This window comes from Vombatus ursinus, unplaced genomic scaffold (genome assembly GCF_900497805.2).
Source record: "Vombatus ursinus unplaced genomic scaffold, bare-nosed wombat genome assembly UNPS02015129.1, whole genome shotgun sequence".
NCBI classification, from domain to species: domain Eukaryota; kingdom Metazoa; phylum Chordata; class Mammalia; order Diprotodontia; family Vombatidae; genus Vombatus; species Vombatus ursinus.
This window is the reverse complement of record NW_020954907.1, coordinates 1,041,986-1,069,862: the sequence shown is the minus strand read 5'-3', so window position 1 is coordinate 1,069,862 and position 27,877 is coordinate 1,041,986. Positions and strand designations below refer to the sequence as shown.

Below are 27,877 nucleotides of genomic sequence, written 5' to 3'. Positions count from 1 at the left end.
ACACTCCACACTGGCATAAATCCATTAACACAACTTCTCTCTGACTCTTCCAACCAGTTCTGAATCTAGCCCATGTTGTGCACAAGGATTTTGTCAAATGATTTGCTAAAATCCAGAGATATTACATCTGTGGCATCCACCAGCCTGGTAGCCCTGTTATATGTAATAGGGACGGGTATTGTCTGCCCGCTGCATATTTATGGGTAAAATGCTTCTGGAAATTTATGGTAATGTGCAATGGAGGAAGTCTGACCCTAATTCAGAGAGTATGCATGTATTTTGTGACTATTTACTGTCTTCTTACTTTGTGATTAAGAAAAAGCCTTCTAGTTGACTACTGAGCCAGCCAGAACTGAATGTGCATATAAAAGCCATGAACAGTTACCCTTAAAAGGAAATCAGCTATTTCTGGCATTATCTGCTCTCGATGGTCCCATGCTGCCTCTTGATGGCGACCACTTCCCTTTCTCACAAACTATCCCTTTAATCATGAATTCTAGAATTTTGTCAGCAATCCAAGTCAATTTAACCAGATTAGAGTCTGGAAACTCTACCCTCTTTGCCTTTTTGAAAATCAGGACAAAATTTGCCCTTGTCCAATTCTTCCCCTCCTCTCCCACGCTCCATGAAATCTCAAAGTTCACCAGCAGCAATTGGACAATTACATATCTGCCAGTTCTCTCAGTACCCTGGGACTTAGGTTGTTTGGTCCTGATGACTTGAACCCTCTGAGAGCATCAAGGTGCTTATTTATCTTGGATTTCAACTCTGTATTAATCATTTTTGTTCTATCCTTTCCAATGCAAAGGTCATTTTCCTTGGTAGACAAACAGATGCAAAATGAGTTGAACAATTCTACTTTATTTCTGTTTTCTGTTATCATTATTCCATCTACCTCAAATAGAGGCTCTATCTCCCGTTAAAAAATCTTCCTTGGGTCCCCCAACATGGCAAAAAGGGGCATTTTTGTGGTTGTTAGTTTGCATAACCAAAATCAGCTTGCCCATGGAAGCCTACCTAGTCATTCTCTTTAACTCTGAAACCTACTCAGCCAAAATCTAGTCTTTGAGAGGCAGAATTAACAGGACTTGGCTATTGGATTAGCAGAGTGAAAGAGAAAGGAATCAAAGATAACGCCAAGATTTAATCCTATTAGAAACTGTTGCCTGGACCTGGTTGAAGGGTCCCTCTTAAAGATCTAGGGTGAAAAGAATGCGCAGAGAATTTGTCCTCTTACTTATAGCTAGTGAACCTTCACAGCATCCAGCACCTTTCCTAGAAAGGAGAAGCCACGCTCTTCTTGTGGTAACAAAGATCTGGAAACAAAGGGCATGCCCCTCGATTGGGAAATGGCTGGACAAATTATGGCAAATAAATATGAAAGAATGTTTTTGTGCTGTATGAAGTGAAGAAAGAAATAATTTCTGAGAAAGCTGGAAAGACGGCATGAACTAATGCAGAATGAAGTAATAGGATCAGGAGAATAATATATACTGTAACATCTGTATGGTAAAATTGGACAATTTTGAAAGACTTGAGAAATCTGATCAATGCAGTGATCAACCTCACGACAGAGTACTGACAAGGAGTACTTGTTGTCTCCTGACTGAAAATCAAATGCACCTTTTTAGACTTAGCCAATATGGAAATGTATTTTGCTTGAGTAAGCTTACTTGTTATAAAGGTTTTCTTTCATTTTTTCAGTGCAGAGTGGAATGTTAAGAGGAAAAAAACTGTAAAATAAAGGGGATGGTTTCCAAGGTCTCTTCTAGGCCTAAATCTATGGGTTTTGATACTTGAATATGTCTTATCAGGCATTTATTATCAGAATATCCAGGACTTATCCTAATTTTATGGTTGAGGAGAAAGGTTAAGTAACTTGCCTCACATAGCTGGTAAGTGTCTGAGGCTGGATTTGAACTCATATCTCCCTGATTTCAGGTCCAGTATTCCATCCTCTGCCTATTCCCTGTGTGACCTTGAGTAAGTCACTCAAACTCTCTGGACTTCAGTGCCAACATTTAGAAAATGTAGGAGTTGGGCTCCATGACCTCTGAGGGTCCTTATAACTCTAAATCTGTGATTCTATAACCTCATGGGTTTGTTTTTTTTTTATGGAACCACCAATTCTTAGAGTACAGGTATCATTTAGTTCACTTTCCAGCCAAAGCAGAAATTCTGTCCACAACCTCCTAAACAAGAGGTCAAAACACAAAAGTATACTCTAATTAAGTCGCCACATAACTGAAGGCATATCATGTCCTGAGTTACTGGAGGAGGGATTCTTAACCTCTTTGTGAGTGTCATGGACACCCCCTGGAAATCTGGTGAAGCCAATGGACCCCTTCTTTGAATAAGGTCACTAAATGCATAAAATAAATCCATGTGAATACAAAGGAAGCCAATTATATTGAAATAACAGCATTTAACACACACATATATAAATTGTATATAGGTTATATTATATATAATCTATATGTTTGTATAGCATACAACACATGTGTATATATGTATATATGTATGTGTTCATATCTGAGATTAGGAATTCCTTAGAATGTAGGCTCCAGGAGAATAAGAAATTTACCTTACCTAAAATCTTTCTCATGCCTAGCATAGGGCACTGCATACAGCAGGTGCTTAATAAATTTTTTCAAGGTAAGATAAATAAAGACAGATAAAGGAATAAAGGGAGGGAATAAGGGTGTAAGCATTTATTAAGCACTCACTGTGTGCCAGGCACTGTGCTAAGTGCTTTACAAATATTATCTCATTTGAGCTTAATAAATGAATATTTCTCTATGTAGAGAACTGTAGGAAAGGGGATCCCCCATGAATCTGGTCTTACTCAAAATTCTGATACATGATCAGGAACAAGGAATCCTCAGTGAACTCTCTGTGTTTGTGGGGAAATGCCAGGGAGGTAGACTGAGGATGATCTGACGAGATTATAGAGGGCAGAAAAGTAGCAGGTATGTGCCATTGTGGGGGAGTAAAAGTCAACTAACAAGTCTTTATTGAGGATGTAATTGAAATGATAGGCTTCTATCTGTTCATTACTGAGGCAGGCAGACAGCTCAGTGAATAGAGCACTGGGCCTGGAGTCAGGAAGACCTGAGTTCAAATCCAGCCTCAGACACTGTGTGACCCTGAGTAAGTCACTTAACCTCTGTTTGCCTCAATCCACTGGAGAAGGAAATGGCAAACCACTCTTGTGTCTTTCCCAAAAAAACCCCATGGACAGCACTGGCATGCTGTGGTCCATGGGATCACTAAGAGTCGAGCACCACTGAATAAATCTATTCATTATGGGCCAGGAGACGGTGGAGTCATAGTAGTCTGTTTCTACGAGACACTCACTCAGTATGGCTCTCTCCTGCCAGAAAGTCTTCAAACAGTGAGTGACACCTTGTCATATGTATTGTAGACGCATTCTAGTTGGAATAGATGGTCCATCAGATTCTCTTCCAACTCTCATTGGATTGCTATGGACTGTTCTGGCCAGAGACCAGGAAGCAAAATGAGGCTTGTCTTTCTTCTATGCAAATGAACCTTGGGGTAACAGCAGCCCAGGTCCAGGGTGTTGTGCTGGTGTTAGAGCTGTTGGGAATGTTTCAGAGAAGGGTGTCTAAATGCTCTAATGTCTAAATGAGATTTTTTTTTAGGCGGGAAGGAAGGTAGTGTTGCTACATGAGGACAGACTAAAGATGTTAGTGACATTTTTAGGCAGCAGAAGGAGATCTTAGAGTGCCAGACTTGAAGACCTGAGTTTAAATCCCACCTCTGATACTTGCTAACTGTGTGAGCATAGGCAAATGACTTAACCTCTCTAAGTCTCAGTTTACCTATTTGTCAAATGAAGATAATACCTGTAGTATGTACCTTGGAAGGTTGCGGCGGAGTTCAAATGAAAGACAGTATTTGCAGCTGTTTGCAAACTCTAAAGCATGTGAAGGCCAGTCACTATTTTATAGAGAGGAGGTCTGTGGGGTAGAGAAATTCCAGCATGGTCTAAAATAAAACCCAGGAAGCACCTCTAGGAATCAGAAGGATAAGTAACTAGAACAAAGTCACATCAGCACACATTTATTTGCTGTTGCTCAGCCATTTCGGTTGTGTCTGACTTTTTGTGGCCCCATTTGTGGTTTTCTTAGCAAAGATTCTGATGTGATTTGCCATTTCCTTCTCCAGCTCATTTTACAGATAAGGAAACTGAGGCAAATGGGAATAAGTGACTTGCCTAGGGTCACATAGCTAGTGAATGTCTAAAGCTGGATTTGAACTTAGGTCTTCCTTACTCCAGACCTAGCACTCTATCCACTTAGCCATCTAGCTACCATGAATTTATTAAGTACCTACTATGTGCCAGGCACTGTGCTTCAAATGCTTCAGCATCTTAGAAAATGGCAAGAACTTGAGATTCCAGTTAAGAGACCCATTTCTGGTTCTGGCTTAATTATTCCTTGGCTATATCTGGGGAATGAGTGACCTCACACATGTGACTGCCTTTCTCTCGGTCTTATGCTCTGGTCCTCACTGGTAAAAATGAGGTAGTGAGCTGGTAGGTAGTGTGACGGAGCACCAGGGTTTAAACCCTGGCTCTTACTTGTTACTTCTTTGTATGGCCTTGGGCAAGTCACTTAATAGGCATGGGTCTCAGTTTCCTCATTTGTTAAATCAAAGGGTGGCACTCAATGGCAGCCTTTCTAACATACCTTCTGGTCCTAAGCCCTAGGATGCTGTAAGTCTATAATGAGAATGTGATTGATAGGGTCTACCCCTAGGTGTTTGGCAGGAAGGATTGGTACATCTTTTGGAGCCACTACCAGAGATAGATGGATGAATACCCAGGCCAGGACTGCACCAAAGTATTGATTCTTCCTTCTGAACATCTTCCCAGGATGCCTAGGCCAGAGCAGTCAGGGAGAATTCCTGCCCATAAAACCAACATGAAGTGCAACTGAGGGTCTTAGACAGGGAGGAGATGACAAGGATGCTTCACCTGAGCCCCGAGGTCTGGAATCCGAAGGTTAGCCAGAGATGTGGGAGAGCCCCTATTTCCTTCAGAATGCCAAAGAGTTTTCTTAGAACAGCCTACACCTCCCTCTTACTCAATCAGGGATTTAAGGTGTGCTTAACCTGTGCCAGGCCTGGTGGTCGGTGATTGGGTGACACTCCACTGACTATAGCTTACTAAGTGACCCTAAGGCTCTTCCTTTCCCTCGGTTTTAATTTCTCTCTATGATGTCAGGGAATTGGGGGTGTGAGGATTAATGTTTAACAACCTCTGGGAAAAAGATGCAGGTAGGACCTACTATGCGTTCTAATATATGTGATGAACATTTTGTTCATCACTTTCTTAAGTCCAGACAATCAACAAAACAATTTAAACCAAATTCTGAGGTGTAATAAATGCTTACCTGCTCCAGTACACCTCTGGGTGCCGTTTGATCTGCTTTTTCATTCCTACTTTCATTCCCTCAATAAATATTTCTCAAGGACCTACTGTGTGCCCTGACCTGTTCAAGGTGCTAAAAAGGACTTAGAGTCGGGGGAGAGACCTTCGATTCCACCAGTGTAGGGAGCTCCCAGTCTGGAGCACCCTTTCATCAATAAGGATTGGCCACTTAACGGTCACTTAATGTCTCGGAGAGTTGTCAGAGGCTCTTTGCAACATTGCAGCAGACATGCCCAGGCTTAGAGAGCCAGTATATGTGTGGGGGAGAACTTGAAATACCCCTTTCTGAATCTACAGCCAACCTCCTATCCACTACAGAACCCTGCCTTTCACATGAGGGATATGGAGGCAGAAGGGTGGAGTAGATGAAATGTAAACGTCCCTGGCTTAGGAGGTGGGAGGTGGCCAAAGGCCTGGGTGACTTTAGTGGCTAGGTGCTGTGGTAGACATATGCTTAACCTTTCTGGGTCACTTCTTCTGAAATGCTTAAGATAAAGCTTAAAATGAAAGAGTCAAATTAGCTGGGCTCAATAGTCTTCTCTAGTTCCATGGCCTGGTGTTCTCGAAAGACAGAGTTCCCAATTAGCTGCTTAGCTACCAGTGAGCTTGCCCACTCCAATCTCTGATGCCTCTTTGTTTGACTCCTCCTACGTACCTACCCACAAGCTCACTTCAGTATCATTATCTGTGTACGTGTCCTATCCCTTTCTCCCTGCCAAAAAAACCCAGCAAAACCTAGTTGGATGCTCACTAAGGACAGGGAATGTCTTATTTTTTATCCTTATATTCCCATCAGAGGCACCACTTGTGCAGTAGATAGGGCTCTAGCTTTATAATCAGGAAGACCTGGGTTCATATCCTGCCTCTGATACCCCGAGAAAATCTGGTAACCTCCTTGCCTGTTCCCCAGGCAATCTTCTATGACTATAGGCTGCAGAGGAGATGGGTGAAGGCCTGAAGGTGAATCAGATTATCTATCATTTGCTTCTAGCCAGAGGTGATGGACTTAGAATCCAGAATGTGAGCTGAGTATGTGGACATCGGCCAATGTGGGAATTTTTCTTGCTGGACTGTGAGTATTTATTGTGAGGGATTTAAAAAAAAATTCTGTAGGGAACAGTGGGAGGAGAGATGATAAATGCTAGTGAATAAAATTTAAAAATAAACTTAAGAGATTATAAGTTGCAGAAAGGGAGAGGGAGTAAACCCACCAGGAGGTTTCTACAGAGTTGAAATCACAGGTCTGAGCCAAGCCCTATGCAATAATCCCTCCCCCCAAAAAAACCCACCCACCCAACTGAACAACAAACAAAACAGTAGCTCTGAGCACATTGCAGGGCCTTAATGTTTGTTGTGTTAAATTGAATATGTAAGCAAATGCATGAGATCAGATACCATTTCTGTACTCACAAGACTTCATAATTAAAAGTAGGAAGGAAATAAGCATTTCTTGAGCACCTACTATGTGCTAGGCACTGGGCTAAGCACTTTATAAACATTTCATTTCATCCTCACAACAACCCTGAAGGAAAGTAAGTGCTATTATTACCCCCATTTTACCGTTGAGGAAACTGAGGCAGACAGAAGTTAAGTGCCTTGCCTAGGGTCACTCAGTTAGCAAGGTTCTGAGAACAGATCTGAACTCAGATCTTCCTGACTCCAGGCTCTATCCTTTCCACCACCTTGTTGTTGTTCAGTCATTTTCAGCCTTGTCCTATCATTTGTGATCCCATTTGGGGTTTTCTTGGCCAAGATACTGGAGTGGTCTGCCATTTCCTTCTCCAGTGAATCCATTTTGTCAGGCAATCAAAGATTAAATGACGTGCCCAGGGTCATATAGCTAGAAAGTGTCTGAGGCCAAATTTGAACTCAGGTCTTTCTGACTCCAGGTCTGGAGCTCTATCTTTTGAGCCACCAGGTGCTTCCATGGCAGTCATATCAACACCACCTAGCTCAGAAGAGCTTTGGGGCTAGTATCAGTTTAGGGGGAGGAGGGAGAGGAGGGGGAGGCTGGATTACATAGATTTTTGTTAAGGAGGAGAGAGGGTAGAGGGGTTGAGAAAAGGCACAGATTTGAGAAAGTGTACGGGAGAAATCCGATCAAACCAGTGAGAAAAACACCAAAGTGGGAATTTGGAGACCAGAATTCAGGACTCAGCTCTATCACCGAGGTGCCCTGAGCAAATCATTCGTAAGACTAGAAAAGGAAAATGAGATCAGTAAATGGAAGATATTGTTTGCAGGTTGAGAAATGTGGACCAGATCATATAGGCACGGGTCTGAGCATGTTACAAAGCCCTGGTTCTCCAGCTCCCACTTTCAGAATGAAGTTCCCTGACTAATCCTCATACAAGACGGGACATTTTCATTGGCCTCTCCCATCCCTGGAACTCTCTTTCCTTCCTCCTCAATGCTCTAGCTTCCTTCAAGTCCCAGCTAAAACCCACCTTCTAGAAGAAGGCTTTCCTGATTCTCCCTAATGCTAGTGCCTTCCCTCTGGTGGTCGTCTCTAAGCTATCTTGTATCTATCTTGTTTGTTACGTAGCTTTTTGCATGTTGCCTCCATCCTCTGTCTTTTGCCTTTCTTTGTAACCCTAGTGCTTAGCATTGTTCCTGGCATATAAAGGGAGCTTAATAAATGTTTGTCGACTGACTTCGCATTTAATCTTGCGTCTTTGTATCACAGGATTCCCCCTCACATATTCTATGCTACAATCAAATTGGAGACGGCTCTGGAGGAGAAAGTGAGGCTGGTGACTTTGCACAGCCCTCCCTCACTTAAATCCAATTCATTTGCATGTCCTGGCATCACCTCCCTGATGTCATGGTCCTCTTTGAGAACGAAGGACAAATGAGAACATCAACTCCCCGTCTGCTATCTACAACTCATTTTCTCTACCCATTATACTTTTAACATGAAAATTTGTCTTGTGTCATGTTTTTATGACCTGTTCCTTCAGATCTCACATAACTGTTTTATAATTCTGATACATGTATAAACTGTATGATAGTCTGAGAAGCAGCATGGTGTGGAGACTAGGGGCTGAACCTGGGCCTAGGAAGACCTGGATTCAAATCCTAACTCAGATATTTACTAGCTGTGCGATCCTGGGTAAGTCACTTCATCTTTCTTGCCTCAGTTTCCTTATCTGCAAAGTGAAGGGTTGGGCTCAGCGGCCTTCAAGTTTCCTTCTAGCTCTAAATCTCTGCTCCTATGATCTGTGTTTGTGACAATACACAGATGTACTGTGTCTGAGAGCAGGGACTATGTCAAAAAAATCAAGGGAGTCCAATCTATTTTAATAACAGCACTTAAATTTTAAAAACCCACCCTGCCTCAAAGTCACACGGGCATCCTGGTCAAAGCTGTCGGAGAGCTGGACAGCAAGATGGCCTTATCGGTCAATCAGGACACAAGGCACCTCATTAAGTGACAGGGATGCAAAGAAGAAAACAGAAAGGGCCAGCAAGGACCTTTCTCCTGAGCCCTTTGCGATGTCCCAAGGCATGTTCTGGTTTAAGGGGATGCCTTCTCCATCCTGATTTTTTTCCTTCTCATGGTGCTGCTGGATTTTGCTCAATTCTGCTGAAAAGTGCTAAGCTCCACACTTAGCATTTAAATGAAGGCCCCTGACAATATTGGGGGAGCAGTCTGCCCTCCCTTCCTTCGAGGGCCTCTGTGTGAGAGGAGGGGTAGGACACAGAGGGTTTGCGGGAAGCCACCTTCCCAGAGAGCCCAGGAAAGCCTCTGCCAGGACTCTAATAGAGTCAGGACATTTTTCCTCCCTTGCTGCTCTTGTCAGCTGGGCTCCATGCCACCCTTGGCCATATCACTTAATCTCTGAGCCTCTATTTTCTTGTCTGTAAAATAAGGGGTGGGAACAAATGATCTCTCAAGTCCCTTTCAGGGGAGACCCCTGGCACATTAATAGTCTTGTTTGCAAGCGGACCAGCCTTGGTGCCACTTTCTCCTAGAACATCAGGTCAGAAAGATGTTAACTAAATAAATGCCTCCATGAATGCTGCTCAGTTGCAATTGAATTCAGACAACTGAGCGTTCACACACAACACTGCATCTTGCATCTCCACACCTTTGCCCGACCCCCATGCCTGCCATGTGCTTCTTTCTCACCTGGGTTTCATAGAATCCCTCTCTTCCTTAAAGATTCAGCTCATATTCCATCTTCTAGATGCAGCTTTTCCTGATTCTCTCAACTACATGTGCCCCTTCCAAAAAAACCCCGAAGGGTATTTAACCAGCATGTATTTACTCTGTATATGCTTAAGACATCTACCATATTCTTTCCTAATATGTAGCTTGTAGGGACCACTTCATTTATGGTTTTTTTTTTTTTTAATCCCTAGTGCCTGTCACAATGCCTGACACATAGCGGTTGCTTAATACAATGCTGTTGATTGATTTTTCTCACACTTTACTCCTCTCCATGAATCCTGTGATCCAGTAACTCTGGCTTCCTTGCTCTTCCTTGTGCAGGACACTCTATCTCTTGGCTCTAGGCATTTTCTCTGATTGTCCCCCACGCTCACAACACTCTCTCTCTTCATCTCTACCTCCTGGCTTCCCTGATTCCTACACATCTCACTGAACTCCCACCTTCTCCAGGAAGCCTTTCCTGATTGATCCCTCTTAATGCTAGTGCTTTCCCTTTGTTGATTTTCTCCAATTTTACCTATTTGTAACTTGTCTGGACATAGTTGATTACATGTTATTCCCCCATTAGACTAGAAGTTCCTTGAAGGCAGGAACTATTTTCACCTTTCCTTGGTTCCCCAGCACTTAGCACAGGGCCCAGCATGCAGTAAGTGCTTAATACATGCTGGTTTTCTGAACTTAAAAAATGAATGTCAAAAATATTTTACATGTAATTAGGAAAAGCTTAATGAAAAAATAAAAATATTGAAAAAACAAATGCTTGTTGACTGACTAAGAGGGAAAAAATGATGGTTTCTGCCTTCAGGGAATTTGGGGAAAGGAACAGGGAGAGAATGAGGTAAGAGATAGATATATAAATAAACGTCACACAAGTAAGAATGTGATGATGGTCCAGAAGTCAAATAGAGTGGCCTGAGAGGTTCAGTGAGCTAGGAATCATTTTAGCTGGGAAGATATGGATTTCATGGAAGAGAAAGCAGTGAGGTATTGAAGGAAGAGAAAAGTTTCAGTGGGGAGAGATGGTTGGGACAGGGGCACCTTCTATGCATAGGGAATGGCTGGAATAAATGCTCAGAGGTGGAAGAGTGCAGGGAGAGATCGCAGAAGCGTAAGTAGATGAAGGTTGTTTGGAACTTCCAGTGTATATAAAGGTAGGACATGAGATGTGGCTAGAAAGGTAAGCTGGAACCAGTGGGATGGCTTCCTAGGGTAGCTTAATTCAATTCCATAAATATTCATTAAGCAAATTACCTTCCACCCACTCTTTATATATCTTATATGGACCTAGTTATTTTCCTCTTGTCTCCCCCATTAGAATGTTAGCTCATGGAGAGCAGGGACTGTTTTTGCCTTTCTTGGTATTCTCCGTGCTTAGGATCATGCCTGACACATAGCAAATGCTTAATAAGTGATTGTTGACTTGACATTGATACAGCTCGTATATATTCTTCACAACAAAAACAAGGGTCATGCCATTATTATCTCCATTTTACAGATGAGGAAACTGAGGCTGAGTGAGATTAGGTGCCTTGCCTAGATTCTTCCTCACTAAGCCCTTGCATACAATGTACAAGAATCTATACTAGACACTGGGGATATAAAAATAGTTCCTGTCACATAGTAAAAACCTAATAAATATTTATTGCTGGACCAAAACAAAAAAACAAAAAAAACCATCCTTGCCCTCAAGGAATTAATATTGAGTAGGAGGAGGAGGAGATTCATGTTTACAAATTAGTAAATTTAAAGTATATAAAAATAATTTCAAGAGAGAGAGTGCTAATAACTGTATTTTGCCCCAAAGGCAGGGGGAAGTCATTGAAGTTGTTTTTTTTTTTTTTTTGAGGGGAGTAACACGGCCAGACCTATGCATGAGGAAGTTTCTTTTGTTAGTTGTATGGAGGATGGGGCAGAGAGGGGAGAGACTGGACACAGGGAGACAGATTAGGAAGGGATCACACTAGGCCAGGACTGTTTTAGTAAATGCCTGGCTGAGGGTAGCTGCAATGGGAATGGAAAGGAAGGGATGGATGTAAGAGGTATTACAGAGGTAAAAACTGTTTTTAATTAAATTAAATTTTTTTAATTGGCAAAAAATCTATTTTACCAATCTCCTACCCCCAAGTCCACTGGAAAAAAAAAACCAGAACCTTTGTAGCAAATAGGCCAAGTCAAGCAAAACGTATCCCAAATTGCCCATATCAAAAAATGTCTCATTTTGCACCCCAAGTCCATCATTTCTCTGTCCAAAAGTGGGTATTATGTCTTAACTGGGGAATAAAATGGATGAAGTGTGGTGACTAATTGGATGTAGAGGGTAAGATGAGGGAAGGGCCCTTTTTTTAAAGTTCTTAGTTCCGAATTCTCTCCCTTCCACCTCTTCTCCATCCCCGTTGAGAAAGCAAGAAAAAGAAAACTCATTACAAATATGTACAGTTAATCAAAACAAATTTTCCCATTAGTCATATCCCAAAAAAATTACTCTTCAATCTGCATTCTGAGTGCATCAAGGTGAAGGAATAGGTGAACCTGTTTCTATCCCCTTAACTGAGCTGTGGGAAAGCTCCAACGTTAATTTTTTTTTTCTTTTCATACTGGGTGGCCAGGATGATGTCCTCCAATACGATGACCTTGGCTTGACTGTGAGTTTAAAATATCCCTTTTAGGTCTGGGTCTGTCTTGGTGTGGGAGAAGGCAAACCAGTCCGGAAGGTTTGTATCAGAACGACAGGAAATTCAGGCCATCTACCTACCTACCTGCACTGCAGGCTAGGCCTTTGCTCTGGGGCTTGACACCCCCTTATGTGTAGATAATAGGGAATGTTATCAGTTGTGTTGGCCAAGCACAAAGTCCCCCCCCCACATTGGTTCAGCTTCCATCCTAGAACTAGCAAAAAGTAATATATTGTATGAATAAACCAAGCCACATCCTGGGATGGGGATGGGGATTGTTTCCCTCATTCTGTACTCCATGGGAACCAATCAGCGTTTTGGATGAGAATAGAGAAGAGTAAAGGGAACATGTCTGCCATCCTGGTCCTCAGAAGAAGGTTACCCAAAGTGCTAGACTTTGTGGATATCTTAGAAGAATTTTGATTGGAGTGGGTGAAAGTGTGAGACTTGAGATTTCTGGGTCAGAAAGTGCCTCAGGCTGGCATTTTATCCATATAAGAAGCTTGAAGGCTGATCAGAAGGCAGTGTGAAGGAGTAGAAAAGAGGATAGATAATGGAGTTAGATATGGGGTTCGAATCACTAACTACCCACGTAACCTTGTATAAGTCACTTGACTTCTATGAATCTGTTTTCTCATCTGTAAAATGGAATGACTTTTAATGTCCCCTCCAAGTTGAAATCTTACAGTGCTAAGCATCCAGATGAATAAAATGAGGGTGAGAGAAGTTAAAGGACCCATCCAATGTTACACAGTTAATAAGTATCAGAACTGAGATGTGAACTTGGGTCTTTTGATGTCAAGGGCAGATAGGTGGTATAGTGAACAGAGCACTGGGCCTGGAGTCAGGAAGACTCATCTTCCTGAGTTCAAATCTGGTCTCAGACACTTACTAGCTGTATGACCTTGGGCAAGTCACTTAACCCACTTTGCCTCTGTTTCCTCATCTGTAAAATGAGCTGGAGAAGTAAATGGCAGACTACTTCAGTATCTCTGCCAAGAAAATCCCAAATGCAGTCATGAACAACAACCACTCTTCTGACACCAAGGTCCCATAACTAGCTTCTTTGTAAGAGTCTTAGAGAGGAGGTCCTGAGAGGTCCAATAAATCACCAGGGGCTACACAGCTAGCATGTGTCTGACCTGAATGCCAAAGATGGCATTCTCCTTCCTTTATGCCATTCTTCCTTTTAATGGGGTAAATCTCATGATATGCCAGCTTTTCACATCATGTCCCAGGTGCTGGGGAAGCCATAAGGGGCTTTCATGGTGGTAGGTAAGGCAGGGACATCTCAGATGAATCTTGGAAAAGAAAGAATGAAAAAAGACTGGAATGGAAAACTTTTTGCCCCGCTCGTTTCTGTAACATCTTACCAAGAGTACCCCTTCTTTATGCCATGTTAATGGTGATTCTCAGGTATCCTCCTTTTCCCCCTCCCTCCAGGCATTGAAACCTGAACAAATTCATAACAACACAAATAAAAAATGTAAGAAGAAAGAATCCGGGTCTTGAGGGTGCAGAGCAAATAATAAAGATGGAGAGATCATAGCTCCCAGCTTTATACCAGTGTTGGACAGGGTGGAGGTGGGAGGAAATTTGACAGTGGCATCGAGAACAGGACCTTTAAGTCATCCAGAGACTTGGAGAAAGCACTTAGGAATGAAGGAGGGATCACAGAGGGTAGAATCCTAGAACTTAGAGTTGGAAGGATCCCTGAGATCACCAATGAGGAATGATATAATGAAGAGAATTCTAAACGTGCCCTCCAGAAGATGACTTCAAACTCTGCCTCTGATACTCTCTATATGAACATTAACTATGTCTGAGCCTCAATTTTCTGTAAAAGGGAGAATGGTACTTCCCAGGATTATTATGAGGATCAAATGAGTTAATGTATGTAAAGTGCTTGGCAAACTTGGAATCACTGTATAAAGGTCAGTTACTATTATCTAATCCAACTCCTCCATTATACACATGAGGAAACTGAGGGCCAGAGAAGGAACTTACCCAAGATCATAGAGCTGGTTAGTAGCAGAGCCAAGACTGGCACCCATGTCCCCTGAATCCTAATCCCACCAATGCCCTTTGCTTTAAGTCTCTCAAGCCTTGGTCACATCTCCGAACATCCCAGAGAAGTAGCTGGGTGGGAAGTGAAAAACCAGAGGTCTGAGGTTCACCTCCCTGGCCAATACCAGTATTCTTCAAGCGCGAGAGATAGACGAGTTGTATATCACCACTGTGAGGGTTGTCGGACGGTGTGTCCCCCACACTACCCCCCAAGGACTGGCTGCTTTGGAGTTCATTTTCTATGAGCCTGGCACCATCGTACCTACTAAAAGTGCCGGCTAGTGCTATCCACCCGCCCCGCTCTCCCCTGGGCATCTGCTCCCTCCTCTCTCCCCGAGCCTTTCAGGCAGGGCTACAAGTCAGGCAGAAGTTGGAGCTGCCAGTTTGCTAAGTGCTCCTGGGTTGCATTGATAAAAGGAACAGACAGTGCCTTCATTAAGATGTTCACAAAGGCTGGAGTTGGTCAAGCGTCTCTCGCTAGTACAAGAGCAGACCGCCCACAATCGCTCCCTGGTTTTTTGTTCTTTTGCTTTTTCACAAGAAGAGCTAACAGGCAGAGCCAAGTAATCAGAAGCAGGAGAACTTACACAGTGGAGAATAATTTAAAGGAAAACAACCCTTGAAAGCCAGCCAAACTCTGACCCATGCAGTGACTCCTCTTCGCTTCCGAGAGGGCTGGTGGGGAAACAGACCTCCCTCCTTTCCTTTCTGCAGAAAGGTGGCAGTCTATGGGTGTGGAATGAGGCGTAGGTGGTGAGACATGCCCGATGTGTTAGTAATTCTGCTTCATAACACATGGGTTCTTTTTGGGTGAGAGAGAGGAGAGAGTCATAGAGTGATGTAAAAAGACAGCATCGATTCGATAGTTATTTGGCTCCCAGACTTTAGGCTAAATGGCATTTATTTTTGAGAGCTGCAAAGATTCCTTACCTGCTGCCCCAAATTGCAGAACTTAATTCAGGTCGCAGCTTGTGGCAAAGAGCAATTAAAATACAATGAGTCAGCAGAAGGCATCTGCATGCTGTTCACTCAAAATCAGGCCAGGAAAGTGGGGGAAAGGGGATTTTTTTTTTCAAAACGTTGTCTAATGAGCACTTGCTTTCCCATCTCTTTCTTTTCCCCCTTCTTTTTGAATCCAAACATTTGGATTGGGACAGACAAGCCTCCTAGTCACCTTTCTGTCTGGCTGTGTCAGTGTCAAAAGGAGACAAGCGTGGGCCCCTCCCCAGCAGGGCAGGGGCCAGGAGCTTGTAGCCAGGGCCCTTCTCAAACAGTTATTCTTCCCAGACTGGTGGAGGGGGAGAGAAACCTTGGGTCGCTCCCGGCAGACTCGGAAGGCAGGGGAATTCCTGCTGCCGTGTCACTCGGAATGCTCCCAGGGGACAGGCTTGGGGTGATGCTGCTGTCCCCCTGGGTTTTGTGTGTGTGCAGGAGGGGGGAAACAAAGAAAGGCCTGGTGAAGTTGGAAGGGTTTAATTAAGTGCCCTCCACTGGTTTTCTATTTGAGCAATTACTTGGTGGGCCACCTTGTAATCCCAAGCACTCAAACTGCCAGGCTCCATGTCCAGCTGACATTATTCTGAGCTTCTTTCTAATCTGATTGAGATGGAAATGATCTCCTGGGAGGGGGGAGACAGAGAGTGGGAAATACATTCACTTAGCATAGGAGTGTGACCTCAGGAAGTGTCCTGGACAAGAAGGTCCCCTCTCCTTCTGCTTGAGAAGTGAGAGAGGCTCCTGCGACTCATCCCATACAGTGGAAGCTCAGACTGAGGTCTGGGACGAAAGAGGGTTCAGATTGAGAAAGCTCCAACATTACCCAGTTCCTGGGTCTCTGAACCTTCCTTACCTTACCCTCCTAGTTTTCTTCTTAACATTAGCGTGCAATGAGAAAATGAGAGGCAGAGGGTTGCAGGGGAGAGAGCAGGGGTTCTTAAACCTTCTTTGAGCCATCGAACCCTTTGCCAGTCTGGTGAAGCCTATGGACTCTTCGGAATGTTTTTAAATCCATGGGATTATAAAAGAAATTAATTAAATTGAAATATAGTTTTCAAAATATTAAAAACAAACAAGTTCAAGGATCCTAGGCTAAGGACCTCTTGGATAGAAGGCTAGTCTCTGATTTAAGAAGATTGGGTTCAAATCTTGCTTTTGAAACACAGTACAGAGAGAAGATTATTGGCTCTGGAGTCAGAGAACCTGGGCTCAAATCGCTCCTTTAATGCTTTGCATCTGTGTGACCTTGGGTAAATCAAAACCTCTCTGGGCTTCAGTTCTTTCATCTGTACAATGCCATCTAGGACTAGATGGTCTGAGTTTCTCTTCCACCTCTAGAACTATGACTATGAGCTAACATATTGCTATGTGACCATAGGTAAGTTACTTAACCTCTCAGGGCCTTAGATAACTCTTTAATACTTTAAATCACACAGGAGTTGGCTATCTGTGTCTGTGAAGGGAAATGCCAACACCAGGATTGCCCTTCCCAAACCAGTGAAATCACATATCTACACCCTATTAACCTTCCCTCAAATATGGAAAGGATAACCGAGATATTCACATGGAATATTTTCCCAAAGGAAAATGTTCAAAAGTGGTTGAGAGAGATGTACACAATTGTCACTGAAATGGAAGCCTGCTGAAGAGTTCAGACTTTTCATATCTATACTTCATTTCAAACATGCTTATAAGTTCCAAACCCAGGCACAGTGGCCCACCAGAAACTCTTGATCTCTAGAAAAAAGTGCTATAGAGCAGTTCTTTAGAGGTGTCCCATGAAATTTAAAGGCAGGTAAGGAAGCGAACTAAAATTCAGATTTTCACCTCCAAGCATCATCTCACACCTTTTCCAAATGGTCAACACTAATGCTAGGACCGGATAAAAAAGACACTTACTGACTGGTCTGCCATCTACCTTATTTTGAGTCGGTGGGAATACTATTATAAGGGGAAAACATCTCAGCTTCAACATTTCTTTCCCCACATATACAATGAAAACTAAGTTGTCATTTAGGTTAATGAGTCCTACCCCTACAAGGATGGAAAAGTTTATACAAGAAGTGGGGTCCAAGGCTGGGAAGAGAAGAGGGCTTTCCTCCAGGAGAGAAAGACCTCTGCCTGTCCAAAGTCCTAAGCAGATGACCAGGTCACTTACCAGGTGTGGCTGAGCTGGAGGACACAAGTGAAAAGGAAGATACAGGCTGGGGGCTCCATGAGAAACAGTCCCAGGATGAAGACTTGCGATCCAGGGAGCAGAGATGAGCTCCTCAGCGAGAGGGGGATGGAATTTTCCCCCAACCCCAACTTTCTTGGTGGATAAATGAACCCAAGTAGAGAGCGAAGGGGAAATGAAATGGAGTGGTCAAACTTCCTAAGAAGAGATTATCTACTTAATTAAAGTTTTTTTTTTCCTCTAAGCCCTTCAGCCAATCAGAATTCAAGTGCCAGAGAGAGATTGGGTTGATCAAAAGAACACCCCAGGATCCTCCCAGACAAATGCAGAAGGGGACACGGAACAAGAGGACAAAGAGGGACACGGGAAAGAAGACAAAGAGAGAAAGGGGAGAAAAAGAGACACAGCAAATCCCCTCCACATAATCGGGGCATGTGCCCCCCCAGTGCCTCACCCTCCCCTCCCCACAGGTCCCCAGAGGGGATTTAGATGGAGTTGTATTTTCTGATCCTTTCTCCTCTAGGCTTTGAGTTTTCATTACACCCAGGGCACCTTTCTTTAGAGGAAATGCACCACTCTGCCAGGAGCCAGATCCAGGAGGGAGGGATGGAGAGAAGGGGGTGAGAAGACACAACCTCTGACCCAATTTCCTTCTAATCTTCCTAGCTGACTTCTTCCCTTTATCTTTGTAGTCAAACAGCAAATATTGATGATGAAGCATCCACTGTATGCTCAGCCCTATGCTAGGCACTGTGGGGGAATTACAAAAGACATACATTTCAATTCAGTTCAAACCAATAATTACTTATTAAGTATCTGCTATGTACCAAATATTGTGCTTGGTGCTAGGGACATAAAGATAAAAATGTCAACCTCAAGGAGTGTCTTCAAGGAGCCTACATTCTACGGGCAGGTGAGGACTCTGGACTCCAGGACATTATTGGAGCCTGTTAATTCCTAGACAGGAAATGACAAATCATATGAAATAACATCTAATTCGGTGCTACTGTAACCAGCACCCCAGTCTCTGAACTTACATGAACTAAATCCAATCTTGGGGATAGTCACCCCCAAATCATATCTCTTTGGTATGTTTAACCTTGACTCAGAGGTCCCTCTGGAAAATCTCTGAATACAGCTCAAGGATAACTTGTATCTATGTCTCCAGAGATGTAAGTGAAAGGGTCCCCAGATTCCGTGAAAACATTCAGGGTAACTATACAGATTGGGTATAGGATTGTCTATTTCACCTCACAGAAAGTGAAGAAAATATATAAAGGACTAAAAAAACTTTCTAACCAGATCTGAGATTTTAATCAGTGTAGGGAGCTCTTAGTGAGAAACTTACATATTTATAACGTATAGCCTTAGAGAGTTATCTGAGAGCACGGGAGAGATTAAGTGATTTGCCCAGGGTCACACAGCTAGGATATCAGAGTTAAAACTCAAACCTAGACTTTCTAACTCCCAGACTAGTTCTCTAACCCCTCTGCCTCTCAGTCCAAATAATATAATTACATTCTCTCTGGTGAGTCTCATCTTTACCCAGAATCCTATGCAGTTCTTTAAACTCATAACATTACCATACAATTTGAACTACTGTATGAACTGGGGGTTGTTAGTGAAGCAGGACCCTCCCATTGGATCCATAAGATATGAAAAATGGATGGTAACAGATGAGGGCAAAGTCTAGATCCTCTGCTCTTAGTTTTTTCTGTTCCTCTGGATATAAGGCCATGTGTTTTATCTTCTCCTCAAAGAGGCTGATGATGCCCAGGAACTCCCTTCTTCTCTTAAGTTGAGTCAAGTCAACAAGCATTTATTAAGTGCCTGCTGTGTGCCAAGCACTGAGGACACAAAGAAAGGTAAAAAACCATTCCATGATCTTGGGGAACTCAGAGTCTAATGGGAGGGGGAGGGAAGACAGCATATAAACAACTCTGAACAAACAAAATACAGGCAGGCTTAATTGGAGATAGTCTCAGAGAGAAGGCAGTAACATTAAGGGGAACCAGGAAAGCTTTTAAAAGGTGGGATTTTAGCTGGAACTTGAAGGAGGCCTGGAAGCCAGAAAGTGAGAAGGGAGGGAATTCTAGGCATGAGAGACAGCCAGTCAAAATGCCTAGAGTCAGGAGAGGAAGCATCTTGTACAAGGAACACAGAGGGGGCCTGTGTTACTCTATCACGGAGTGCATGGTGAGAGTAAGTTTGTAAAAACACTGGAAAGGTAGGAAGGGTCCAGGTTAAAAGGGGATTTAAAAGCCAAACTCAAAAATTTTAGATTTGATCCTATAGACTCGATGTACTAGAGAACCTTCTGAAGAATGTGGCCCTTCTCCTTGCCAAGGCAAACCTCTTTATATGCTCAAGTGACCCTATTCCATCCAGTCTTCTCCAGCAGATAGTCCTTTCTTTCATCTGTCCTTTCTCACTAATCTTCAATCCCTCCCTTTCTGCTGGCAGCTTCCCTACTGCCTATACACATGCTCACCCCTCCTCCATCCTCCAAAAACCTTCATTTGATTCATCTATCCCCAATACCTCTAGTCCCACATCTCTTCTCCCTTTCATTGCCGAATACCTTGAGATCACCAGCAGTAGGTGGTTCCACTTCCTTTCCTCTCGCTCTCTTCTTAACTCTCTCTCCAACCATCTTTCCAATCATTCTACTGGAAATGCTCTTTCGCAAGTTACTAACAATCTCTTAATTGCCTTATCTAATGTCTTTACCCAATCTTCAGCCATATTGACCTCTCTCTAGCTTTTGACCCTATCACCCTCTTCTCCTTGATACTCTCTTCTTCTGAGGTTTCCATGACATGGACCTTGATCTCCTCCTACCTACCTGACCATTCTTTCTCAGTTTCCTTTCCTAGATCTTCATTATGGTCACATTCGCTGATTATGGGTGTCCCACAGGGCTCTGTCCTGGATTTCCTGGATATCTTATATTTGCTTATCCCTCCCCATCCCCTCATAATAATTTGCTCATCCCTCCCCATCCCCTAATAATAAATTCCTTGAGGGCAAAAACTATTATCCTCAGTGCCTGGCACATAGTAGGTGCTTAATAAATGCTTGTAGATTTATTGTTGAAAACATTTATATGTTGTCTTACACCCAGAATACTAGGGTTTGCAATGAATGTTAAAAGCAATAAACTACATGGATGGGAAGAGGGTGATCAAAGAACTTGGAAAATTGCATATGTTGGATGGGATAATGGCAAATGGACAGCACAGAAATGACTGAATTATTCAATTCGAATTTTGCTTCTTTTTCCCTCCCCTACTAAACGGAATGATTTTTAGGTTGGGGAATACAAGATCAAAATGGTTAGCAGAAAAGCGAAACCCAAAGAAAAATTTTAAAAAGCACCTAGATGCTTCTGACAAGTTTAAGTCACCAAGCCCTCACAGATAAAATGTTCTAAAAGAATGAATACTATAAATGTGACTATTAAAATGCTTTCAATGGAGGCAGCAAATGGATAAAGGGCTGGAGCTGGAGTCAGAAAGACCTGAATTTAAATCCAGCCACAGACATTTGGTAGCTGTGTGACTCTGGGCAAGTCACTTAATCTCTGCCTGCCTCAGTTTCCTCAACCGTAAAATGGGGATAACAATAGTGATGAGGCTGACTTTTGCCCAGCAACGATGAGGGCCTCCTCTAAATCTGCCCAGTAACAGGAAGCTCTGTCAAATAAAAAAAAATCTTGCTTCCTTAGCCCATACTCTGTATATTAGTCCCCTCATACTGGGACGAATGTTGCAGGCTAAGTTCCTTATTCTATGATCACAGCCTTGAACTGTTTTGGCAGCACACCTGCTTCTCTTTCCTGCCTCTCTCTTTCCCTGTGATTAACTACTCACTTGGCTGAATGGCCAAAAAATTGTGCATAAAAACAAACCCCTGTCTTCCTTCAAACTGCTAGCACTACCAGCACCCCTCGTTCCCAGGGCTAGCCCACTGCTTTTACATCAATAAAGCTCTCTTGACTAAGAAAAAAAAAGAAAAGTATGTTGCACGATGGGCCCACCTGACTCAGTCGACTCCTGCTGCTCCTGTCATGAAGGCATAGGTACCCACCTCCTCCAGACCATCAGGACTGCTACAGCAAACATTGAGGCTGGGGGACTGGGAGCTGAAACAAGGAGCAAGACCAGATAGAGAACATTCTACTCACTTGCATTCATCAAAGGAGTTCTTCCAATCTCCTGTTACTCTGACTGGACTCATTACTTATTTAGAATAAAGTCTTATTCCTTATTCTCTCCATTCCTATGATATTGAATCCCAAACTATATAAAACCCCTTTCTTCAATCCATGTGACCTGTTTTCTCATTTCCATACACCTTGACCCTACCCCCACCTCCATGTTACATTTCACATCTGTCTGTCCCTACTACTGTAACTCCCATTCTTTTTGAAAAACATTTTGTTTGTTTTAATCAGTCAAGATTTGCCTTCTAACCCTCCCAACCCCAACCCTAACTCCCAAGTGAGAATTCAAGAAACATCAAACCCATTACAAACATGTATATTCAATCAAAACAAATTTCCACATTGGCCGTGACCAAAAAAAAAAATTGGTCTCATTTTGCACTCTGAGTCCTTCACCTCTCTGTCATGAAGCAGGTAATATGTTTCATCATTATTCCTCTGAAATTGTAGTTGGTCATTATGCTGATAGGTGATCAGCACATAGTATTCCATCACATTTATATAACATAACTTGTCATCTATTCCCCAATTCATGAGCACCCCTTCAGATTCCTATCTTTGCCACAAAAGAGCTATACATATTTTTGGGCAACTTAGAGTTTGTTTTACTTACTGTTAATCCCTCCCTTAATTTACCCTCCCTCAAATTATCCCTTCCCTCTTCCTTTTTTCCCCCTATTTTTTCTGTTGAGTAAACTGTATTTCTGCCCCCAGCTCTGTGTATGTGTGTGTATTCTTCTTTCTTTTGAGTTCAAATGAGACTGAGATTCAGGTGTTAGTTGCCGCCTTTGTTTGTATAGATATATACTTGTGCACCCTCTATATTTGAGATAGTTCCCCTTAACCTTCCTTTTCCTTCCTCTCCGTGCAGTGTACTCTTTCTTTCTCTTTCCACTTTTTTCTTGAGATCATTAAGACATAACAGAATGACTCCCAGGCCTTGTCTAATTGGATTCTCTCTATGAATCCTGATAATGATAGGGCTCAGAGGAGCAATTTATCCACTTATCATTGTTCATTCATGTTTGCCTTTTTATGTTTCTTTTCACTTCTGTGTTTGAACTGCAAATTTTTTCTGTAGCTCTGGTCTTTTCATCAGGAATGCTTGGAAGTCCTCTCTATCATTAAAGATCCATTTTTTTTTTTTTGCTATTATGTTTCATTTTCTTTGGGAAGGTATTCTTGGCCATTAGCTGAAATCCTTTGCCTTCTGGAATATCATATTCTAAGTTCTCTGCTCCTGTAAAGTGGCGGCTGCTAAATTGTATGTGATCCCGACTGTAGCTCCCTGATACTTGGATTCTTTTTTTCTGGCTTCTTGCAGTATTTTTTTCTTTGACTTAAAAGTTCTGGATTTTGGCTGATGATGTTCCTGAGAGTTTTCATTTTTGGTTTCTTTCAAGAGGTGATTGGTGGATTCTTTCTATTTCCATTTTGCCCTCCAGTTCTAAGAGATCTAGGCAATTTTCTTTCTTCTTTTTTTCTGTTTTTCAAGATATGAAAAGTTGTGGGGCAGCTAGGTGGCTCAGTGGATAGAGTACCGGCCCTGGATTCAGGAGGACCTGAGTTCAAATCCGGACTCAGACACATAACACTTACTAGCTGTGTGACCCTGGGCAAGTCACTTAACCCCATTACCTAGCCAAAAAAAAAAAGATATAAAAAGTTGTAAGATTTATTGTATGTATTTCCTTAAATATATTTTATTTAATTAAATATTTCCCAATTACATGTAAAATTTTTAACATTTTTTTTAAGCAATTGGGGTTATGTGACTTGCCCAGGGTCACACAGCTAGTAAGTGTCAAGTGTTTGGTCTGAGGGCGGATTTGAACTCAGGTCCTCCTGACTTCAGGGCCGGTGCTCTATCCACTGTGCCATCAAGCTGCCCCATTTTTAAAAAATTTGATTTCCAAATTCTCTCCTCCTTGAGAAGGCAAGCAATTTTGTAGCATTTATACGTGTGAAGTCATGCAAAACACATTTCCATATTAACTATGTTGCAAAAGAAAACATAGACAAAAAAGGCAAGAAAAAAATAGAAATTTTTTTAAAATATGCTTGAATTTGCACTCAGACTTCATCAGTTTTTTCTCTGCAGGAAGACATCATTTTTTGTCATGGGTCTTTTGGAATTGTCTTGGATCATTGTCTTGATCATAGTAGCCAAATCTTTCACAGTTGACTATCTTTACAATATTGCTGTTACTGTGTACTATATGTTCTTCTGTTCTGCTCACTTTGCTTTGCATGAGTTCATATAAGTCTTCCCATGTTTTTTGGAAACCATCCTGCTTATCATTATCGCACAATAGTATTCCATCACAATCATACACTACAATTTGTTCAGACATCCTCCAAGTGATGAGCATCCCCTCAATTTCCAATCCTCGGCCACCACAAAAAGAGTTGCTATAAATATTTTTGTATATGTGGGTCCTTTTCCCATTTTTATGATCTCTTTGGGATACAGACCTTGTAGTGGTATTGCTGGGTCAAAAGGAATGTACAATTTTATAGCCCTTTGGGCAGAGTTCCTAATTGTTCTCCAGGATGGTTGGACCAGTTCATAAGTCCACCAACAGTACATTTGTGTCCCAATTTTTCCACATTCTCTCCAGCATTTGTCATTTTCCTTTTCTGTCATGTTAGCCAATCAGAGAGGTATGAGGTGGAACATCAAAGTTATTTTAATTTCCATTTCTTTAATTGGTAGTGATTTAGAGCATTTTTTCATATGACTATTGATAGCTTTGAATTCTTCTGAAAAATTGCCTGTTTATGTCCTTTGACCATATATCATTAGGAGAATGGTTCTTATTTTTATAAATTTAACTCAGTTCCTTATGTATTTGAGAAATGAGGCCTTTATCAGAGAAATTTGCTGTAAAATTACACACACACACACAAAGTTTCCTGTTTTCCTTCTAATTCTGGCTGTATTGGTTTGGTTTGTGCAAAAGATTTTTAATTTCATATAATCAAAATTATCCATTTCACTTCCCATATTCTCTGTCTCTTGTTTGGTCATAAATTCTTCCCTTATCCATAGATCTGACAAGTACATTTTCTGTGCTCCCCTAATTTACTTATGATATCACCTTTTATGCCTAAATCACATACCCATTTTGACCTTATCTTGATATATGGTGTGTGTATGTGTCTGTGTGTGTGTGTGTGTGTGTGTGTATGTGTGTTGTTCTATACCTAGTGTCTTCCAAACTGCTTTCCAATTTTCCCAACAATTTTTGTTGAATGGTGAGTTCTTACCCCAAAAGCTCAGATCTTTAGGTTTATCAAACATAAAATTACTATGGTCATTTCCTACCATATACTGTGTGCCTTAGCCAATATCAGATCGTTTTGATGATTACCACTGTAATATAGTTTGAAGTCTGGTACTGCTAGGCCTCCTTCCTTCATGTATTTTTCCCCTGATTCCCTTCATATTCTTGACCTTTTTTCTCCCAGATGAATTTTGTTATGATTTTCCTAGTTATATAAAATAATTCTTTGGTAGTTCCATTGTAAACTAACTCAGGGAGAATTGTCATTTTTTATTTTATTGGCTCAGTCTTCCCATGAACAATTCATGTTTCTCCAATTATTTAGATCTATCTTTGTGTGAAAAGTGTTTTATAGTTGTGTTCATATAGTCCCTGGATTTGTCTTGGCAGATAGACTCTTAAGTATTTTATATTGTCTGCAGGGTTTTTTTTTGAAAATAGTATTTTATTTTTTCCAACCACATGTAAAAATAGTTTTCAACATTTATTTTTTTATAAGGTTTTGAGTTCTAAATTTTTCTCCCTCCCTCTCCCCCTCCCCTAAGATGACAAGCAATCTGATATAAGTTATACAAGTGCAATCATGTTAAACATATTTCCACATTAGTCATGTTATGAAAGAAGAAACAGAACTAAAGGGGAAAACTGCAAAAAACAAAACAGAACAAAACAAAAAAAAAGTGAAAATAGTAAGCTTCAATCTGCATTCAAACTTCATAGCTCTTTCTCTAGATGTGAATATCTGCAGTTATTTTCAATGGAATTTCTTTTTCTACCTCTTGCTGTTGGGTTTTGTTGGTAGTATACAGAAATGTTGATGATTTATGTGGGTTTATTTTATATCCTGCAGCTTTGTTAAATTTGTTAATTGTTTCGACTAGTTTTTTTGTTGATTCTCTAGAGTTCTCTAAGCATACCATCATATCATCTGCAAAGAGCTTTGTTTCCTTATTGCCTATTTACATTCCTTAATTTCTTTTTCTTGTCTTATTGCTATGGTTAGCATTTCTAGTACAATATTGAATAATAGTGGTGATAATAGACATCCCTGCTTCACCCCTGGTCGTATTGGGAAAGCTTCAGTTTTATTCCTGTTACAGAAAATGCTTTCTCTTGGTTTCAGATAGATACTATTTATTTCAAGAAAGGTTCCATTTATTCCTATGCTTTCTAGTGTTTTTAATAGGAATGAGTATTGTATTTTGTCAAAGGCACCTGGAGGCCAGGCTCTTCTTTTGGAGGAAAACAAAGATATAATATCCAAGATTCTGAGAACTAAAAGATTTTCCCATGGGGAGGAAAGGAGTTAATGTTCTTTTCCTAAACTTATTGGGTAAGTGAGGGCCTTGTCATTTTTCTTTTCTAAATTAAATGTCATTATTTTCAGTGATCAAACATTTTTTTTAAACCTTCCACCTTCCCGCAACACTGAAAAAAAATAAACAAAAATAAAATCCTATCTCAGAGATCATAAAAAAGGTGAAAGGACCCACATGTACAAAAATATTTATAGCAGCTCTTTTTGTGGTGTCAAAGAATTGGAAATTGAGGGGATGCCCATCAATTGGGGAATGGCTGAACAAGTTATGGTATATGAATGTAATAGAATACTATTGTTCCATAAGAAATGATGAGCAGGCAGATTTCAGGAAAACCTGGAAAGACCTACAAGAACTGATGCTGAGTGAAATGAGACTTAACTCTTCTCAGCGGTGCAATGATCTAAGACAATTTCAGGAGACCAATGATGGAAAATGCTATCTACAACCAGAGAAAGAACTGTGTAGTCTGAATGTAGATCAAAAGCATACTATTTTCTCTTTTTTTGTTTGTTTTTTCTTTCTCGTGATTTTTCCCTTTTGTTCTGATTTTTCTTTCACAGCATGACTAATGTGGAAATATATTTAATATGATTATACATGTATAGCCTATATCAGATTGCATGCTCTCTTGGGGAGGGGGGAGGAGAGAGAAGGGAGAAATTTCAGAATTCAAAATCTTATAAAAGTAAATGTTGAAAACTAAAAATAAATAAATTAAATAATCTTAAAAAGACCCCAAAATCCTTATAACACATAAACAAAACAAATCAAAACACTGGTCACATCCCAAAAAATGTGTGTCTCTTTCTTCGTGTTAGCCTATTAGCTCTGTGTAAGGAGGTGAGCCACATTCTTCACCATTGGTCATCTGGAATCAAGATTGGTCATTGCATTGATCAGAGTTCTTATGTCTTAAAATTGTTTGTTTTTACAATGTTGAAGTTATAGTATAAAATGTCCCCCTGGTTCTACTCATTTCACTTTGCATCACTTCATACTAGTCTTTTCATGTTTCTCTTGGGGGTATAAGCCTAGTAATGGAATTACTGAATGAAAGTTTGTGCAAAGATTAGTAACTTTTGGGAGTTTCAAATTGCTTTTCAGAATGACTGGGGCAATTAATTCACAGGTCTATCAACAATGCATAAATGTGTCTGTTTTCTTTCAGCCCATCTAACATTTGTCATTTTCCATTTTTGGTTAATTTTAACAATCTGATGATTGTGAGGTAGAACTCAAAGTTGCTTTAATTTTCACTTCTCTAATTATTTTTGAGCATTTTATTTATATGGCTAGAGATAGATTGGTTTCTTCCCTTAAGAATTGCCTGTTCATGTCCTTTGACTATTTTATCAATTGGGAATGATTCTTATACTTATAAATTTGAATCATTTTCTTATGTATCTTGGAAACAAGACCTTTGTCAGGTGAACTTGTGGCAAAGATTTTTCTCAGTTAATGGTTCCTTTTAAATCTTATTTGCATTGAATTTGTGCAAAATCT

The 27,877-nt window shown here is 41.2% G+C and overlaps 1 protein-coding gene across 1 annotated transcript in view; it reads right to left on the bottom strand.

Annotated features, from left to right (window-relative positions):
* WNT8B (Wnt family member 8B) overlaps nucleotides 1-27,877 on the bottom strand; it is a 45,399-nt gene that overhangs the window by 15,565 nt on the left and 1,957 nt on the right. The window contains exon 2 of the mRNA XM_027846340.1: nucleotides 17,523-17,604. Coding sequence (XP_027702141.1) covers nucleotides 17,523-17,604 — 82 coding nt within the window. The remainder of the gene's footprint in view (nucleotides 1-17,522; nucleotides 17,605-27,877) is intronic.